The 20,229-nt window shown below is 35.2% G+C and overlaps 1 protein-coding gene across 1 annotated transcript; it reads left to right on the top strand.

The window, feature by feature from the left end:
* The first annotated feature begins 13,743 nt into the window (after positions 1–13,743).
* On the top strand, positions 13,744–17,750 carry LOC122271093 (uncharacterized). Its single transcript, XM_087166883.1, has 3 exons — positions 13,744–14,433; positions 14,646–17,433; positions 17,533–17,750. Exons 1-3 carry the CDS (start codon positions 13,744–13,746, stop codon positions 17,748–17,750), a joined length of 3,696 nt encoding a protein of 1,231 aa, XP_087023009.1.
* Positions 17,751–20,229: the final 2,479 nt, after the last annotated feature.

Below are 20,229 nucleotides of genomic sequence, written 5' to 3'. Positions count from 1 at the left end.
AATTTCGCTTAACGCGAAATAATTGTTAGGTCCCGTCGATCGAGTCTGAAGAATAGTGTTAATTAATTCTTTTAACGCGAAACCCAAATCGCAAAATACCGCTTAAGACGAAAAGAATTTTTTTCACTCCAAGTCAAAATTTCTTCTTTTACAAGAGTTTGGAATTACAGTGGGTGATCGGTTAACGAACAGATCGGTTAACGAACAAATCGGTTAACGAACACTTTCACGAAAGATTTTTGTGTTCGGTTAACGAACACATATTCGGATAACGAACACTTTCAAGAAAGATTTTTTGTGTTCGGACAACGAAAACATATTCGGATAATGAACAAAACGAATTCTAACGAACACTTCTCGGCCTGAAAAAAAATTACTATTAAACGTTTGTTATCATTTTGCATACAAAATAAGATCACTGAAAGGAGAAATATTTAAAGCATGCTTAGTATTGATAATTACTGAATGAAACTTGAATTAACAATGAATTTAAATTTAAAGGTCATTCAATAATTATTATTATAAAGCTTAAAACACTTCTCGTTTACCACTCTAAGAATCCCAGAGCATTCAAAAAAAATTCTGTAACTAAGAACAAACTGCCAGTAATGTGGAGATCGAATCAGAGGGCATGGGTCACGCAGTATCTTTTCAAAGAATGGCTATTTGAAGTTTGTGCCCCGAGCATCAAGGACTACCTTGATACCAATGACTTGCCGTTGAAAGCACTGCTGCTATAGGACAATGCACCAGGACATCCAAAGGATCTTGAAGATAATTTGTTGACAGACTTTCCCTGGCTGACACTTCAGTTTTTACCTCCGAATACGACTTCGCTGATTCAGCCGATGGATCAGGAAGTTATTGCGGCTTTCAAGAAATTGTACACTCGCGCGATGTTTCGTCGGTGTTTTGAAGCAAGCCAATTCTCCTCAACAATGACTTCAAAAAAGTTTAGGAAAGAAAAATTTGACATTCTTGAAGCAATTCGTATCATTCAAAAGGCGTGGTCAGAAGTCACACAGCGACAGTTGATTTCTGCTTGGCGGAAGCTGTGTCCATCCTTCGTTCAAGGTGACGGAGGTGATCAGGGATGAAATTATGGATGACCCATAAAATTATGGATGAAATTTTGACAACTGCTAGAGATCTGGAAATGGAGGTGAACGAGGATGACATAGAAGAGCTCATAATGGGACATGTAGATTAACTGACGACAGAAGAACTCCAAGAAATTTTGAATGAAGAACACCAAGAAACACAGCGAAATGTGCCTCCTTCTGAACAAAAGGAAGACGAAAGAGGATACCAATGCCGACATCCGCCGTTAAAGATCTTTTGAAAAAGTGGGAGGTTCTCAGAGCAATGGTCTTAGAATGGCACCCAAACTAAGCTGATGTCAGTAGGGTTGGGGATTTTTACAACGACAATGCTATTAATTAATTCCGGAAAATCCTGAAGGAGAAAGAAAAGCAATCGACATTGGACATGTTCTTCAACGCCCCATGCCCCATAAGCAAAAAATGAAAAGGACTGATTAATATGCAAGACTATATGTATGTATTATTTTTTAAAAAACTTAATAAGAAATTATAAATTTTTTAAAATTTAATTTTTAGGGTCTCCAGAACGAATTAATCGATTTCACATAGATGTCTATGGTGAATCGATGATCGGTTAACGAACAATTCGGATAGCGAACATAGTCTTGGAACGGATTATGTTCGTTAACCGATCACCCACTGTAGTGTTTTGAAATTTCTACTCCTACCCTCGAATCGAGGTCCCATCCTTCCATAATTATCTCTTTTGATTGGTTGCTGCTATTCTGTTTCGGAATGTTCTTTGCACGTGCGTGGAAGGGGGTGGAAAGTAGTGCATAAGCACACATGATCGTGGTAGAGTCCGACTGTCAGTTGCCCTTGAAATTTCGTAAAAATGAGTCGAAAACAGCAATCCTTGTCCTTAGAGACTAAACAAAAAATTTTGAATGAAGTTTGTGATGGAATATTAAAGAAAACAGAGATCGCGACGAAATATGGAATTCCCAACAGCACGCTATCTACGATTATAAAAAATCGTGAAAAAATTGAAGTCGCATATGCTATCAATCAATTTGAGCCAGCTAGAAAGCGAATGAGAACAGGGGGAAATGAGGAGATCGAAGTAGCGCTTTTGCGATGGGTGCGTGAAGCAAGGAGTCAGAATCTGCCTTTAACGGGTCATGTATTGCAAGAAAAAGCAAAAGTTTTTGCGGATGCTCTCGGCGTGACAAATTTCGCATCTTCAAACGGTTGGTTAACACGATTCAAAAAGCGTCATGGAATTGTGTGTCATAAAATCTGTGGCGAAGAAGCAACTGTAGATAAGGAGACTGTGGAATCATTTTTGTCTGAAAAGTGGCCTGCTCTTAGGAAAAATTACGCGCCACGTGACATTTTCAATGCTGATGAAACGGGACTCTTTTTCAAAGCATTGCCCTCCCGTACATTGAGCATTAAAGGAGAAAAATGCTCCGGCGGAAAATGCTCTAAAGAGAGAATTACTGTTTTGGTCGCTTGTAATATGGATGGGACCGAAAAATTGCCCTTGTTTGTCGTAGGTAAATCAGCGAACCCACGTTGTTTTAAGAACTTAAAAACTTTACCCGTTGTATATGCTTCAAATAAGAAAGCCTGGATGAATAAAATGCTTTTTAAGAAATGGTTAACAGACTTGGACAGGAAACTATTTCGGGAAAAAAGAAATATTTGTTTGATGCTTGACAATTGTAGTGCTCATAATGATATTCACGGACTAAAAGCGATTAAATGTGTTTTTTTACCTCCTAACACCACAGCAAAACTTCAGCCGTGCGATCAAGGTATCATTCATAGCTTGAAGGTGCAATACAGAAAAGAAATGGTACGCAAGATGATCCATTGCTTTGATAATAAAATTACATTTTCTGTAAATCTATTAGACGCAATGAGATACTTAAAATGTGTTTGGAACAATGTTTCTTCTGAAACAATTATAAACAGTTTCAAGTGCGGTGGGTTCACAGATGGAAAAGAAATGAATCTTCAAGAAATAAGTGAAGCAGAACCAGAAACGTTGACTAATTTGATCGAAGAAGCGGAAAAACGCGGGATTCTATCAGCCCCTTTGTTCAAAGACTACACCACTATAGACGAAGATTTGCTAACATCGGATATAACCACCGATCAAGACATAATCGCTGAACTATCGGCGAAAAATGATGATGTCGACATGGATACAACTGATGAAGAGTCCGATATTGAACAAGAAAATCCAGTTACTTTAAATGAGGCGACATGTGCAATGAAAGTAATTAATCGTTTCCTCATGCAACAAGAAAATGCTATGGATGCATTAGATAACTTAGAACATATAAATGACTTTATTAATAAGTGTTATCTTAAGAAATTAAAACAGAAGTCAATAACTGACTTTTTTCAACCTTGATTCCGTAACGGATAAATAAATTCGTAATTTGGCGTTCAATTCACTTCATTATTTCTTCTCCAAATTTCAAGTTATTTTTAAATGTTCATTGTTTTTAGTATTTTTAATTTTATGTTAAATTCACTTAAATTTGCAATATGTCTTCATTAGTAACTTTTAAGAACTGTAATATATAAGTAATTGTTTAGTAGTTCAATAATTGTTGACTAGATGCCGCCACTACCTAAACGGTTAACACGAAAAATTTCGGTGGTCCCGACGATTTCGTGTTAACGGGGTTTGACTGTATAAGAGTTGAATAATTTTGATTGTTACATTTGTCTGCATCTATGTCATATCTCATCTGCCTTCACCATTGCTTATATTGTTTATATTTGATATTCATTTCAACTTTATTATAAGAGTTGAATAATTTTGATTATAATACCTGCCTGCTTCCAAGTCAACTTTGAGCTGCCTTCACCATTGCCTAGATAGAATATTTGATATTCATTTCACCTTTATTATACGAGTTGAATAATTTTATTGCAATACCTGCCTGCATAAGTCAACTTTGAGCTGCCTTCACCATTGCTTAGATTGTATTTATTTGAATTTATTTATTGAGTTAATCTTATTGAGAATAATTTTAATCCCATTAACTGCTGGCCTCTCTGAAACTTCATTTAAATTTTATTTAATTTTACCATTCTGATTGTAAAAACTGCGTATATTTTTATCAACGTAAAATGTCTTCCCTATCGTATTCGTATGAAAATGACATTCATGAGTTACATAATTTATATTATTTTCACTATCTGTACTAGTGTATAGATATTTCCAGTATGTTTTAAACCTGGTACCGAAATTTCCAGTATGTTTCAAACCCAGTATCAAAATTTCCAATATAGTCTCATATCGGTTTTGAAATGTCCAGTATGGTGCCATACTGGTTTTAAAATTCCCAGTATGTCTCAAACCCGGTATCAAAATTTCCAGTATGGTCGCATATCGGCTTTGAAATTCCCAGTATGGTGCCATACTGGTTTTGAAATTCCCAGTATGGTGCCATACTGGTTATGAAATTCCCAGTATAGGGTCATACTGGGTTTCAAAATTTCTGGTATGATTTCGTACTGGGTTTTGAATTTCCAGTATAATGATACTGGTTCCAGTATAATTCATACTGGTTCCAGTATCATTTTGATACTGGTATTGCAAATTTTTTCCAATAGGGTCATGCTGCCCAGAAAGCGAGAAGGGAAATATCCCTACGGAGGTACCTTTTTTTTCCTGGGACCCTTTTTTACCGGGACCTTTTTTTTCCTGGGACCCGTTTTTCCGTACCTTTTATTCCGGGACCTTTTTTTCCGTACCTTTTATTCTGGGACCTTTTTTCCGTCTACCGTTCTATTCCAGGTACCAAGTATCTGTTAAACAAAGCAATAAAATCTTCAACAGGTGACCAATCTTACAAAATCCACCTTTATTGTGCCAATTACAATAATTACATTTCAGAAATGAAAAAAGGTAATAAAGAAGTTTTGTGCACGCTTTGCGAGAAGAAAAAATTATCATCAGAGCTCTTAGATGAAGGAAAGTTCTTTATTTATATACCGTTAGAAGATCAACTAAGAAAAAAACTTGAAAAACAGACTCTCTTTGCTGATATAGAGAACTATCGTGCTCTCTGTATTAAGCGAGAAGGTTACTATAAGGACATTATTAGTGGTGATAAATACTTGATGTCTGAAATGACAAATAATTTAATATTTCAGTACAATGTGGATGGTATTCCAATGTACCATAAAGAAAAATATGACCTTTGGCCTATGCACTGCATGATCAATGAGTTACCTGACAAAACGAAAAGAAAATATAATGATGTGAGGACTATGGTTTGGTTCAAACAAACCTGTTTTCAAAACCTATTTAAAGCCTTTCGTAGAAGAACTTAAAGTTTTATGTGAAAAAGGACTGTCATGGAAAAATAATGGTAAGATATTTTGTTCAAGAGTAATTCCTATTATATGCACTGCAGATGCTCCTGCACGTGCAATGCTGCAAAATTTCAACCAGTACAATGGAAAATTTGGTTGTGGATTTTGTGAAAAGGGGGGAGAGAGAATTGAAAAAGGGCGTGGTCACAGTAGAGTTTATAAAGTTTAAAACCCTCTTCCTGCAAAACAGACATTTGGCAAATCTATAGAGTATGCAGAAATGGCAGTAAATATGGATAAACCAGTAAAAGGTCTGAAGTGTTTGTCCTCGATTACATGCATTCTGTTTCGTTAGGCGTTACAAGACAGTTTGTTAATTTATGGTTGTCAACGTCTGATGAAGTTTATTGTCTGAAAAAGAAAGATGTTTCCGATGTAAATGACAAAATAAATAATTTAAAAGAGCCTAGTGAAGTCACAAGAAAACCCCTTTCCTTCGCAGATGTTATCCATTGGAAAGCATCAGAATGGAGAATATTTTTGCTCACTTCACCTGTGCTATTATTAAATGTTCTGAATTCAACAACATATAATCATTGGATATTACTTGTGCATGCTGTAACTCTTCTTTTAGTCACAAATACCAAGTCTAGTGATTTGCGGACAGCTGAATCTGCCACTCAGAAATTTGTGACAGGTGTGACAGAGATTTATGGTGAAGGGGAGCTAATGTATAATGTTCATTTACTGTTACGTCTTTCTGACAAAGTGAAATCATGGGGTCCATTATGGGCCTCATCCTGTTTTGCATACGAGGATGCTCTAGGGAAATTGAAAATTTTCCTTCAGGGTAGAAAAGGAGTTCCCATGCAATTTATGCTTATTTGAAAAAAACATTACTTCAAACATTAGTGTTAGAAGACATCAGAAATGAAAGAGTACGGAAATTCAATGAAGATATGAAGCGTGGTAAGAGGGAAACAAAAAAGACCCTCATAGTAAAAGACGTACTTTTTGGATCTGGTACAAGTGAAAAACTACCTAAAATTCAAAAAGAAGCTCTTGGAAATATTTTAAATATATCATTAGATAAAAATAAAGTCCTTACATTTAAAGAGCAATGCATAAAAAAATATTATTTTCTACTGAGGAATTTAATAGTAACAAAAAGCCAAATTCTAGTAAATTACAATAGCACGAAGCTTTTCAGGATCTGGTTCATGTCTACCATCTCCTATAATACGACCTAGATATTTGATTTGTGTTTTTGCGAAAACGCATTTCTTGACATTAGCGGTGAATTCTTGACATTAGCGGTAGCTATATCATCGAGATATGCCTTGCAGAATTCACGATATTCACTTTAAGCACTGTTCATCAATTTCTGAAAAGAAGCTGCTGCGTTGCGGAGGCCAAATGGCATTACCTTCCATCTATATTGGGCTTGATAAGTTTTAAATGAAGTAAGATCACGGCTTTCCTCTTCTAAAGGAATTTCCCATCCAGTACCCTTTGAATACATCTAGGAAATATATACTTTTAGCATGCCCAATTTGGTTGATGAGGTCTGCTGAATTTTCCATTGGGTAATCAAAGGGTTTTGTTATAGCATTTAACTGTCTGAAATCGATGAATAATCGCTTACTACCATCCTTCTTTGCCACGCAGACGTCTGCTTCGCTGTGCTCAATAAGACCTAGATTTTCTAATTCTGAAATTTGTTTGTCGACTTTAGTGTTTAAAGATTCGGGGATTTTGTAAATGTAGGGTTTCTTCCTATCAGCACCTGCTATTAATCGAATTTTATGTTCACCTCATTAGCGATTTGTACTTTACCGGAGAATAATGATGCATGCTTGTGCGAAAGTTCAAACAACTTTGTTAACTTTCTTCTAAATGACTAACATCTACATCATCTTTTTCTAACGAAGGTGTTATGATTGGTGTAGGATGAATTTCACCAAATTCAGCATCGTCTTCCAAAAATGACTCCCACAGTTTGTGTTCTAGCATGAAAATGTCTAATTTTGTTAGCATGAATATGTCGCACATAGCCATCTGGTAATTTAATCTTATATGAATTAGGAATAACTCGTTCTATTATTTCGCCTGGCCTCGTTGTTGTTGTCGTGTCTATGCTAGTGCAAAGATTAGAGTCCTCCAAAAGTCTCGATAACAAGGTTTGCAAGTTCTGGAGCCCGATGGCCATGGAGAATTTCGAATGAATAAAGTTCTATGAATATCTATGCCTGGTCTCGTCCATCTTGCGTATAGTTTATTCGAAGAATCCGGAATGATTCACCTTTCTTAAACTCGTACCTCGATTAAAATAATGGGCGTAAAAATTTTGTTTCTTAGTTGTAGTCAAAGAAGCGAGATCTACGAAATCCATTCGAATTGCGATTGTTATTATAAGTCCTTAATTCGGTTCTCTTTTCGGTTATAATTTTTCCTCGAGATGTAAAATATAGGTCACATTCTTTTGCTAACTCAAGAGATTTAAACCATTCTCGGCCTGCCTAACGTTAATATGTGAGGCTGTAACTCGATCTAGTGTATGAAACAGTTTATCTGACACTATCAATTGCTTTAAAGTTTCAAAATCCTTTACTCCTCGCAAATTTAAATAGTAATCGAAACTCGTAGCTAAGCAAATTGTACATTTGTTTCGTTTTCTATTGATGCCCTTTTAAAACTCTCTAATATTGCCTGCTCGGTGAGTTCAAATTCTCTCAAAACAACTGATTTAATCACCTCATAATTGTTTAGATCTTTCTCTGTTATATAACTTAAAATATTAGACGCCTTTCCCCCTAACAAGTTTATTAAAATCTCTGCTTTATATTTCTCGGATATATTTATTGTATTAAGGGCTCTTTCTAAGGAAGTTATAAAAAAAAGCCCCACACTTCTGACTTACTTGGCACTCGAATTGTTAATGTTCTAACGCTTTTTATTAAATTATCGCAATCCGTTTCACTGGTCACTGTAGTCTTAGACGTGTTAACTAGGTTACCTCTAATATTCGCAATTTCGAACTGCTTTTCTAATTGAACTAATTTTAATTTTGTAATTCCATTTTCTGTTTTGATTCTCGTTTTGCTTTTTCTAACCTTTCCCTTTTTTCTTCCAAAACATTCTCAATTAGATCAAGCAAAAACTCAATATCAGTTTTAAATTCATCACTAGATTCAATTAAGCGCTTTAAATCCACTAGTTTAGCATTTTCTGGAATTATTAAAAACCCAATTCTTCTCTGCAATCAGAAATTCTGAAAGAATATCACGATTCGCCAATGTCAGGTCACTTTGGATCTGAAGGAACATTTCACCGTATCGCTAAAAGATACTACTGGGTTGGAATGAGAAAAGATATAGCGGACTATGTTAAAAGCTGCTTTGAGTGCTGTCGCTACAAGCCATCTAATCAAAAGCCTTCTGGTTTACTTCAAACTCCTGTTTATGCTCAACGCTTTGAGACTCTGTCAATTGATCTTTTCGGTCCTCTTCCAGAAACACCAACTGGTGAGAAATGGATTTTTATTGCCCAGGACTATGCTACAAAGTGGACAGAACTATTTGCGTTAAAGGAAGCAACAGCCAGAGAGTGTGCCACAACTCTCATGGAAGAAGTCCTACTTCGATTTGGGTTACCCAGAAAAATAATAAGTGACAATGGTGCTCAGTTTACAAGTGCTGTCATGCAACAGCTATGCTATATCCTGAATATAGACCAATGTCTGACTCCTGTCTATCATCCTCAGTCTAACCCAGTGGAACGAAAGAACAGAGACTTAAAAACTCGTTTGGCCATACTTGTTGGTAATAACCATCAATCATGGAAAGAAAAGTTGCCATTCATAAGGTTTTCCTTAAACACAGCCAAATGTGAATCAATAGGACAATCTGCCGCCTTTCTCCAATTTGCACGAGAATTACGAACACTTGATGATGTTAAACATGACATAAAAGCAGTTATTGAGAATGATAATTTCATTCCGGAAATAACTCCTTATTTGAAGCGTTTTGCCAGAACTGTACACCAAGTTCAGGAGAGAGTTGAGAATCATCAGGATAAACAAAAGAAATATGCTGATATGAGACGCCGAGAAAATCCTATATTCAACCTTGGAGACAAAGTTTGGGTTAGCCTCCATCCTGTTAGCAAGGGGCATCTAAAGTAAACTAGTAAATTCATGCCAAAGAGGGATGGTCCCTACGTCATTGTTGCTATAAGATCACCTACAACGTTTGATATTGCTGATCCCAGTGAACCAGATAAGATTCTCGGCAAATATCATGCATCAGCCTTAACCCCATTTCAAGAACAGAATAAGTTTCGTGTTGCACATCAGATAACTCCTGTGGCTCCCTTGAGAAAAAGAGGGCTCCCAAAACGCATACAAGATGTTCAAGTAGCTACCGGTATTCCAACTAAATCTCCACCTTCTGCTCTAAATAGACATAAAAAAGGTTCCTGACTCCTTGCCGAGACGTCTAAGAAGTCAGAGGGGGAGTTTGTAATGGGTGGCTTATTTGTAGCACTAAATGGCGCTACCCCTCTACCCCAAAGACGATAACAACTATCTTTTTCTGACTTAATATATGAGATGACGCAGGACGAGCTCTGCGAACCACCCTGGTTCCCCCTTTCCTACTCATTTGAGTAAAAACTTTCTAGTTAAATTATGTTAGTTAATGTTATACTTTTTTTACTCTTTATTGTTAAATGTTTAATGTGATTTTATAATTAAAAATATTGAGCTCATAGTGATGATATTTTATTTCATCATCTTGCGTCTACATATATATGTAAAGCATTGAATTTTTTTTTTATTTCTATCAGATTTTATGGAACATGGGGATCCCTTTGGTTTGGCGACTAATTTCAATTGTTAAATGTTGCTAAAACTCAGTTTCTGGTTACTACCATATTTTTTTCTTTAATGATGTCAACGTCAAGTTACCACAATTTCTATTAACGGTTATGAGATTAATCCTTAGTTTGTTTTCGTATGTATACATAGACATGTTTACAAGTCACCAAATATTTAGAGGGGCTCCCGATTTTAAAGTTCTTTACTCATTTATTGATTAAAATTCTGATTAATGTGTTTAAATAATACTTAATAAGATAATTTAGATCAGAAATCATTTTTAAATTAAATTGTTATTAGCAGAACAAGATTTAATCTTTTATTACAAGTGTATACATTAATTCCATATTTAATAAATTGTTTATATTGAAATGAATATGGGTAAAATTAAAATATATTTATTGATTTAAAAAAAGTAAATTATTTTGCATACCACAACGAGCAAATTAAAACATGATTATCATTTAAAAGTTATATTCTTACTTTTCCTTTGCCATATGAATTATTTCTAGAGTATGGAAATATATCTTATTTATTGTAAGTGTGTGCGTATGCTGTATATGAGTGGAAGAGGCATGGAGAGCTGTGAACGATGACGAAATGTGAAAATAACAACACACCAAATAATAATTTTTTTAATTTATTGTACCTTTTTTTTATAAATTATATATACAACAAATTCTGAAAATATTAATCTCTTAGTGCCATGCAGTGTACAATACTTTTTGTCATTCCATCTTTAGCTAACACAAATGAACTGGATGGTTTGCCCACTCGAGAGCATGCCACGTATAATTAATTGTCCGTGTGAAAAACATGGTGTGCTCAAATCAAAGCCACAAACAGACATTGTTTGGCCTTGAAATTTATTAATAGTCATTGCAAATGCCAATCTAATGGGGAACTGAATGCGTTTAAATTGAATTGGCACATCTGTGGGTATAATAGGGATTCGTGGAAGTAATATAAATCAATGATTGTATGTGTAAAATGTTTTTTAATTATGCCAACCTTGCTTTTTTTTTCTTGACATAATCCGCTGCAGTTCTAAGGGATTGCCCCCCCACACAAATTTTAAGTTGGCAATAATTGAAATTTTTAATATACAGTGCACTCTCGATTATCCGGGTTGATCACCGGGACAGGTCACACGGACAATCGAAAAACACGGATAACCCGAAAACTTCTTTTTAATAGAGAAAAAATCCATATCAGTACAAAAAATATTAAAATTACTTTCATTTGCATCCCGTATAACATCAAACTAGGAATTTTCGTTTAAAAAAAATGTGTAATACGCCGCATATTGACACATATTTTACGAACCGTAGTTAAGTTACCGTAATCAAATACTCCTATATAATCTAATAAAGTTTCAACAGATTGTAGAGCAGCATAAATTGTATTTCCCTCATTTATTACATCTTCTGCATCTGTTACTATCATCACTATTTGATTTAACAACATAACGATGTCTTTATCTCTCAAATACTGGAAGCCAGGCTCACATGCATCACTTTGAAACCTATCTTTTAATTTTTCTTCATCAAGAATTTCGAAACCTTAGATTTCTTTTGCTTGTTCGAGAATACTGTTATTATATTCTTCTTGAATATCTGAAGAAAGATATCAGGGATGCCAACTTGCTCCGCTCTGTAAAATAGTATTTTCTAGTGGTACCGAAATTTAAGTTACTTTTAGTTTAGTATTTTTCATTTTATGTAGTTTTATCACCACTAAATATCAAAAATTATAAGTATCATATAAAATGCAACGTTTTACCATCAATCTATTTTAGGCCCCATCCTCTATATTCTGTATACTGCCGATTTTCCAATCAATAAAGACAACAGAAGTAATGAACTCGTGGCCCTATATGCAGACGATACGGCAATCGTTACTAAATCTCTAAATACAAATAGGGCAGTTGATTTACTTCAAGATAAACTCCACACAGTGGAAAACTGGTGTGCCAAATGGAGAACTAGATTACATCCCGACAAGAGTCAACTTATGATCATCAACTCCAAAATTAAAACCCACAAAATCTCCAACTTAAGGCTATTCAATGTTACTATCACCCCAACAACACAAGTTAAATTCTTAGGTATTATTATATCACAAAACCTTAGTTGGAGTAAGCACATTGATGATATAATAAAAAGAGGCAGAGGAGCATTTTTTGCTCTCTATGCAATACTTAACAAAAACTCTACACTAAGCTTGAACAATAAAAGAACAATTTACCTACAAATTATAAGGCCCATATTAACATACGTATGCCCAGCCCTTACGACCATGACTGAAAACTTAAAAAAGAAACTCTCAAATTTTGAGGGCAAAATTCTAAGGACCATGCTTGGGGCCCCAAGGGCAATAAGTAATAAACTACTGAAGAAAGACCTGAAAATAGATGATATTGCTAACTATATGGCCACTCTTAATACCAAATTCTATAACAAAGCCCAGGACTGCACTGATGCAAACTTTAATAAGATATTCGACACAGATATTATCAGCGAAAATTCAAATTACAGCCCACTCGCTGCATTTCTCTCATCAGATTGCATTCTATCAAAGTATTATAACATCCCATGATTCTCAATTTCACACTACACACGCAAACAACACATCTACACCTGAACTCTGGTAAACCTGGTGAAGGAGCAACCTTGTTCGCAGGGTCCGATCCAGGGGAGCCAGAGATCTGTAAGCCTAAGAATAGTGAGCAACCCGGCACGAGCGGTGATTTGCCGGGACGGCCGGGTCACTATATTATAACAATAACACAAATGGTTTTTTGCTACCTAGTTTACTCCATGTATTATAATGTAAATAATTTTGTATCTACTCAAGTAATTTTGTAAATAATTTTGTATATAGTTTATCTTGACTTTAATATATTTTGCTTATTAATGTTATTCATCTTGTAAATAATTAATTAATTAATTGTGCTAGTGCTTGTATATAGTTTTATCTCTTAAATGGAGTCTCTCCAAACCCTTCCTCAATCATATCATTGTACCTTATTCAATTTATGACTACCTAATCTATGCCTTTTAAATTTAGATGAATCAGTTAGCGGCGCTTCGCGCCGAATACTGAGTACATTTGTGGTGCGCAAGAGCAATAACATAACAAGCATTTATATTTAGTTTTATGAAAAATAAAAACAGCGTTGCTAAGACAACTCAATAATAATAATTACTATATTGACGTTCCAGACATTGGGATGTAAAAGTATTAATGGATTTATATATTTTATATTAACTTGTAAATAACTGTGTATATTAAATGTTGTGATGTCTCCAATTTACTTCGTTTTTATTTATCCAAAATCGCACATAGTAGGAAGATAGAAAACCTTCCCTTACAACTGGTGACCTCAGGACGTGATTAGTTTAACAGTGCGAAGATTTTATTTGGATAAAAGAAAGGTTTGTGCATTACCATTATTTTATAATTATCTTTATATTAAACATGGAGGAAAGCACAAATGATAATTTAAATTCATCAACTCAAGATAATGTGAATTTAGAAGTAAACAAAGTGGCAGTTAAACCGCCAATTTTTTGGCGACATAAACCTAAGTTATGGTTCTTACAACTTGAAGCACAGTTTTCTAACGGCAATATTACTCGTGATTTAACTAAGTATAACATTGTCGTTGCCTCATTAGACGAAAATGTCTTAGATTTCGTTGAGGATATTTTGTTAAACCCGCCAATGAATGGAAAATACGACGCCTTAAAAAATGCATTGTTAAGTAGATTGACAGATTCTGAAGAAGCCAGGTTAAAGAAGGTGTTGACTACACTTAATCTTGGCGATAAGCGTCCATCTGACTTGTTGCGACAAATGAAAGGTTTGGCTGAAAATTCCATTTCTGAGGAATTGTTAAAATCACTTTGGCTACAGAGGCTACCACAACAGGTTCAAGCTATATTATCTATTAGCTCTGATTCTTTGGATAAAATGGCAGAGATGGCAAACAAAATTATTGGTATATTTAGCTCAACAGAGTTATGTACAGTTGATAAAGTATCCAGTAAAACTTTCGAGCATAATAACATTAGTAACGAAAGATTTAATTCATTGGAGATTAGTATTGCAGAATTAACTAAGAAATTTGATACATTCATTACAAGGAGTAGATCTCAAGATAAATCCGTAACAGCTCGAGACCGTAGCCGTTCGAGATCCCAATCTTCTCGTTATAAGTTATGTTGGTACCATTTTAAATTTGGAAACAAGGCACATCGCTGTGTTAAACCTTGCGAATTTCAAAAACCAACAAATACTTCGGAAAACTAACGGGCCAGTCGATTGAAGAGGCCAACGACTACGGCCATCCAAATTGCCGCCTCTTTCTTTTTGACAAGTCAAGCAAAAGGCACTATCTTATTGACACTGGGGCTGACGTGTCTGTAATTCCACCGCCAAAACCCAATAAACTGTTCCCATCTGATTTTAAACTTTATGCTGCAAATTCAAGTTCAATCAAAACTTACGGCAAGCAACTTATCAGTTTAGATTTAGGCTTGAGAAGACGTTTTAAATGGAATTTCATCATAGCAGACGTCTCAAAGCCAATAATTGGCGCAGATTTTCTTAAGGCACATGGACTTTTGGTAGACATTAAACAAAAACGTTTGCTTGATCCTTTAACATCATTGACAGTCTCAACTAAAATAATCAAAGGACCATCTTCATTTTTAACACCCCTCGATAGTAATAATCTAGATCCAGATATTCATTCTCTACTGCAAGAATTCAAAAACTTATCTTCAGAAAAAATAGAACTGAATAAAGTTAACTTAAACCATAATGTCACTCATGCTATTGTTACAAAAGGCCCACCCATAACATCTAGAGTGCGTAGATTGGCTCCAGAGAAACTAAAAATCGCCAAAGCAGAATTTGACTACATGCTTGAGCGTGGCATATGTCGACCATCAAGCAGCCCTTGGTCTAGTCCATTACATCTGGTCAAGAAAAAAAATGGCGAATGGAGACCGTGCGGAGACTATCGTGCTTTAAATGCAGCCACATTACCGGATAGATATCCTATACCACATCTGCATGATTTTACACACCAATTAGAAGGTTGCACTGCATATTCCACATTAGATCTTCATCGAGCTTATCATCAAATTCCCATGGAACCAGCAGATATAGAAAAAACAGCTATTAGTACGCCATTCGGACTGTTCGAATTTCCTTTGATGACTTTTGGACTTCGTAACGCAGCGCAGACATTCCAGAGATTTATGCACGCCGTTCTACGTGGTCTAGAATTCTGTTTCGTCTATCTGGATGACATATTAATTGCATCGCGCTCTAAAGAGGAACATCTACAACATCTCAGAATAGTTTTTGAAAGATTGCAACAATTTGGATTAACATTGAATCTCAGTAAATGCAACTTCGCTAAGCCTGATGTGAACTTTGTTGGCCACAATGTTTCTCTAAAAGGAATTCGTCCAACAGAAGAAAAAGTCAAAGTCATTGAAGATTTCAATAAACCCAAAACAGTCAAACAACTTAGAAGATTTTTGGGAATTATAAATTTCTACAGAAGATTTATTCCTCAAGCGGCTCAACACCAAGCTTGCTTATATGATTATTTAAAAAACAGCAAGAAGAATGATAATCGAACTATCGAATGGTCAGACGAAGCTTCAAATGCTTTTACGAAATCCAAAGAATTGCTAAAATCCGCAGCAAATTTGTCTCATCCAGTGCCATCTGCTAAACTTGCCCTTATGGTAGACGCTTCCAATATAGCGATAGGTGGAGTGGTGCAACAACTCGTCAATAATGATTGGCAACCGCTAGGTTTCTTTTCTGTTCGACTGACACCTACACAAAAGAATTATAGCACCTATGATCGTGAACTGCTAGCTGCATATTCGTCTATTAAGCATTTCCGATATTTGTTGGAGGGTCGAGAATTTACGTTATTCACTGATCACAAGCCGCTGGTATACGCTTTCCGACAAAACTTGGAGAAAGCATCACCCCGACAACAAAGACATTTGGAGTACATTAGCCAATTCACATTAGAAATTCAACACATTTCTGGAAAAGATAACATGGTTGCTGACGCTCTTTCAAGATTGGAAGAAATAAGAATTACTTCCGAAATTGACTTTGAATCCCTAGCCAAAGCTCAAGAAATCGACGATGAGTTAAAAGATTTAATGACGTCTCAAAACTCTTCATTGAAATTTGAGCTAGTTCCTATTTTTGGCTCTAATCATTCATTATATTGCGATACAACCACAAAAATTAAAAGACCATTTATTCCAATTAACTTTAGAAAACTAGTATTCAAAAGTGTGCACAATCTCTCACATCCTGGAATTAAAGCGACTGTTCGATTAGTTACATCAAAATTTATTTGGCCATCAATAAACAAAGACATTCGTGATTGGACCAAGAGTTGTTTGAAATGCCAGAAATCCAAAATTTCTAAACATAATCATTCTCCATTACAAGAATATCCTATAGTTGGTCAACGATTTCAAGACATTAATCTAGACCTGATTGGACCTCTGCCATCATCAGAAGGATTTCGTTATTGCCTTACGATAATTGATCGCTACACGCGATGGGCAGAAGCCATTCCTTTACCTGATATTCGAGCAGAGACAGTTTCTGATGCTTTATTGAAAAATTGGATCACTCGCTACGGTATTCCAAGCGTAATTACAACTGATCAGGGTGCGCAATTTGAGTCTCAATTGTTCCAAGAACTTTCGAAATTACTTGGTTTTAAAAGAAATAGAACTACTGCATATCACCCACAAGCTAATGGCTGTGTAGAACGTTGGCATCGTACTTTGAAAGCAAGCATAATGTGTCATGAAAATCCAAGCTGGACAAAGTCACTTCCGATTATTCTACTTGGTTTACGCACAACCTTGCGAGATGACTGTCAAGCCACCCCAGCAGAACTCTTGTATGGTGAAAATATAAAACTACCATATGACTTTTTTGAAAATTCAAACATTGAAGCGCAATCAGAATTCATTCAGAATTTAAAAAGCACCATGGAAAAATTAAAACCCGTCCCATTTCGTCATCACTCGAAGCAGAAACCATTTATATTCAAAGATTTAAAAACTTGCTCACACGTGTTTGTCCGTACTGACAGTGTTCGTCATAGTTTGCAACAACCATATCATGGACCATATAAAGTTTTAAAGAGAACCGATAAAATTTTCACTGTTAAAATGAAGCAAAAAGAAGTTAATGTATCTATAGATAGAATAAAGCCCTATTTTTCGGACAATTCTACAGAATCTGAAAAGACTTCAGAAACACCTTTACTGGTTGAAAAGAATTTTGGGCCTATTTCATCGTCTACAATTTCTAAAGCTGCTACAAAGCAAGGCAATGGAAACAAAAGAGTGAAGCTTGTTATTCCACCCCAAGTGACTAGATCTGGACGTACAGTGTGCATTCCAGCACGTTACACATGAGATTCTTCATCGTTCGAGTAACTCACTAGGGGGGGAGTGCTGTGGTGCGCAAGAGCAATAACATAACAAGCATTTATATTTAGTTTTATGAAAAATAAAAACAGCGTTGCTAAGACAACTCAATAATAATAATTACTATATTGACGTTCCAGACATTGGGATGTAAAAGTATTAATGGATTTATATATTTTATATTAACTTGTAAATAACTGTGTATATTAAATGTTGTGATGTCTCCAATTTACTTCGTTTTTATTTATCCAAAATCGCACATAGTAGGAAGATAGAAAACCTTCCCTTACACATTTACCGAATACATTTCCAACGTTCCAACCATCAATCTACTGGATACTCTATTAAAAAGTAGGCGTAACTATCCTTCTTAAATAATTTGATACCACTTTATTAAAACTATTCTGGAAAGCGGAACAGTTGGCATCCTTGGGTTATTCATCAAGCGGTATGATCTTTTTCCATGATCGTGATAACATAGACGATTTTACCTTTGATTGTGCTGCTGATATTCCATATACTGCAATCCAATAACGAATATTGCTTTCCAAAGATTTGGTAGTGTTATAACTTCATGGATCAAATTTTTTAAGTCTTGAGACTTTTTCTCTTTAAATTTTTTGTACGACTCCGGAATGAGAACGGATAATCGAGAGTGTACTGTAGTTAATTTTTATGAAATCAAAGTTGAATTAATGTTATCATTTTGAAAATTACACTCCATATTTTGCTAAATCTTGGGTATGTTTTCCTGTTCCTGGGATATAATATTCAACATATTGTTTTAACTTATACTTTTGTTTTTTTTATGCTGATTCCAAGATAGTAACTTGGTTCTCCCAAATTTTTCATTTCATACTCTTCCTTTAGTTTTTCTACTATTCCATTTATTTTGTCTTCATTTCCAGCTATCAGTATATCATCCACGTAGACTATAATGTAAATTTATTCATTTTCTTTCTTATGCTTGAAAAGACATTGTTCGGATTCACTTTGAGTAAAGCCTAGATCTTTTAAAGAGTTTGCTATTTATGTATTCCATGCTCTAGCTGCTTGCTTGAGACCGTAAATAGCTTTGTTAAGTTTGCATACTTTCATTTCTTGCCCTGGAATTACGTAACCTCCTGGTTGTCTCATATAAACATCTTCAAGTTCACCGTGCAGAAATGCGGTTTTTACATCGAGATGATTTACTGTTAATTTTTCGAGTCCAGCTTTGGCTAAGAAAGTTCTTATGGTAGTGTAAGATACTATTGGCGCATAAGTTTCATAAAAATCTTCTCCAAATTTTTGTGAGAATCCCTCTGCTACGAGACGGGCTTCATATGTTTCAATTTCTCCTTTGTTGTATTTTCTTTTAAATGTCCATTGACTTCCTATTATTCTTTTATTTTCTGGAGGTCCGACAATTGTCCAGGTTTAATTCTGTCTCAGTGATTTAATCTCCTCTTCAGTAGCTTTTAACCAGTTCTGCTTTTCTTTCATATTTTCCATATTCACTGTATCTTGCCAATTTGATGATTCGTTCGTAATCTGTCTGGAGGTACTCCCATGTTAGTTCTGTCTGATCTGCGAAATTGATTGGTGTTTGCGCCACTTGATGTGTCAACGTCTTCTAACTGGTTTCCAATTTCTATTTCAATTGTATTATTTTTATCTCCATTCTGTGTTTCCTCAATGGATTCTTGTTGATGAGTTTCATTTTTAAGAGATGTTTGCTCGTTATTGCTTTTAGAATATGGAAATTTATTCTCTAAGAATTTAACTGTGCGTGCAATTGTAATATGTTTTCCTTCGTGATGTATTCTATAACCTCTTGATCTGTAATCGTATCCAACGAATACTCCTGCTTTTGCTTTGTTATCAAGTTTTGTACGTTGGGTCTTGTCAATGTAGGTGTAAGCCTTACAGCCTAATACTTTAATGTGAGATAAATCCGGTTTTTTATTTGTCCATAATTGATGCGGTGTAAGTTTGGTTGCTTTAGTCTCTAGTCTGTTTTGCAGGTAGTTATAGCTCGTTCACCAGGAGTTGGCATTTGGCTCCGCCTTCATCACGTGGTATACGACGATACCATTTCGCTATTTTTGGGAGAAGGTTGTGAGCAATCCTGAACAATGTTGCTATTTGGCGATCGTTTGGCAAAAATATTTATTTCGCAAACTTTATGTGCATTTTTTAACAATAAATATTTCATAAATTTGATGATATTTTGCATCATTTTTTATATTTCTTTCTTTTGAGTGAATAGTTTGTCCTTTATGAGACATTTCGCTGGGAGAACAGCAGTTTTTAACTTTAAACTATATTTAATTAGCAAGTGTAACAAAAGGTATAATAACAGATGATAAAGCAAAGTAAGTGACTGAAAAAGAATTCACTTTTTGTGATTGGCGCAAATTAAGGGTTGTCTCAATTTCAACAACGGAGATGTTTCTCTTCTAACTCCCGCGCTGAAATGAACTCT

Source organism: Parasteatoda tepidariorum, chromosome 6 (assembly GCF_982258835.1).
Source record: "Parasteatoda tepidariorum strain Cologne lab strain chromosome 6, Ptep-v5.0, whole genome shotgun sequence".
Classification (NCBI taxonomy): domain Eukaryota; kingdom Metazoa; phylum Arthropoda; class Arachnida; order Araneae; family Theridiidae; genus Parasteatoda; species Parasteatoda tepidariorum.
The sequence above is the reverse complement of the archived record's forward strand: the minus strand, read 5'-3'. Positions and strand labels throughout refer to the sequence as shown.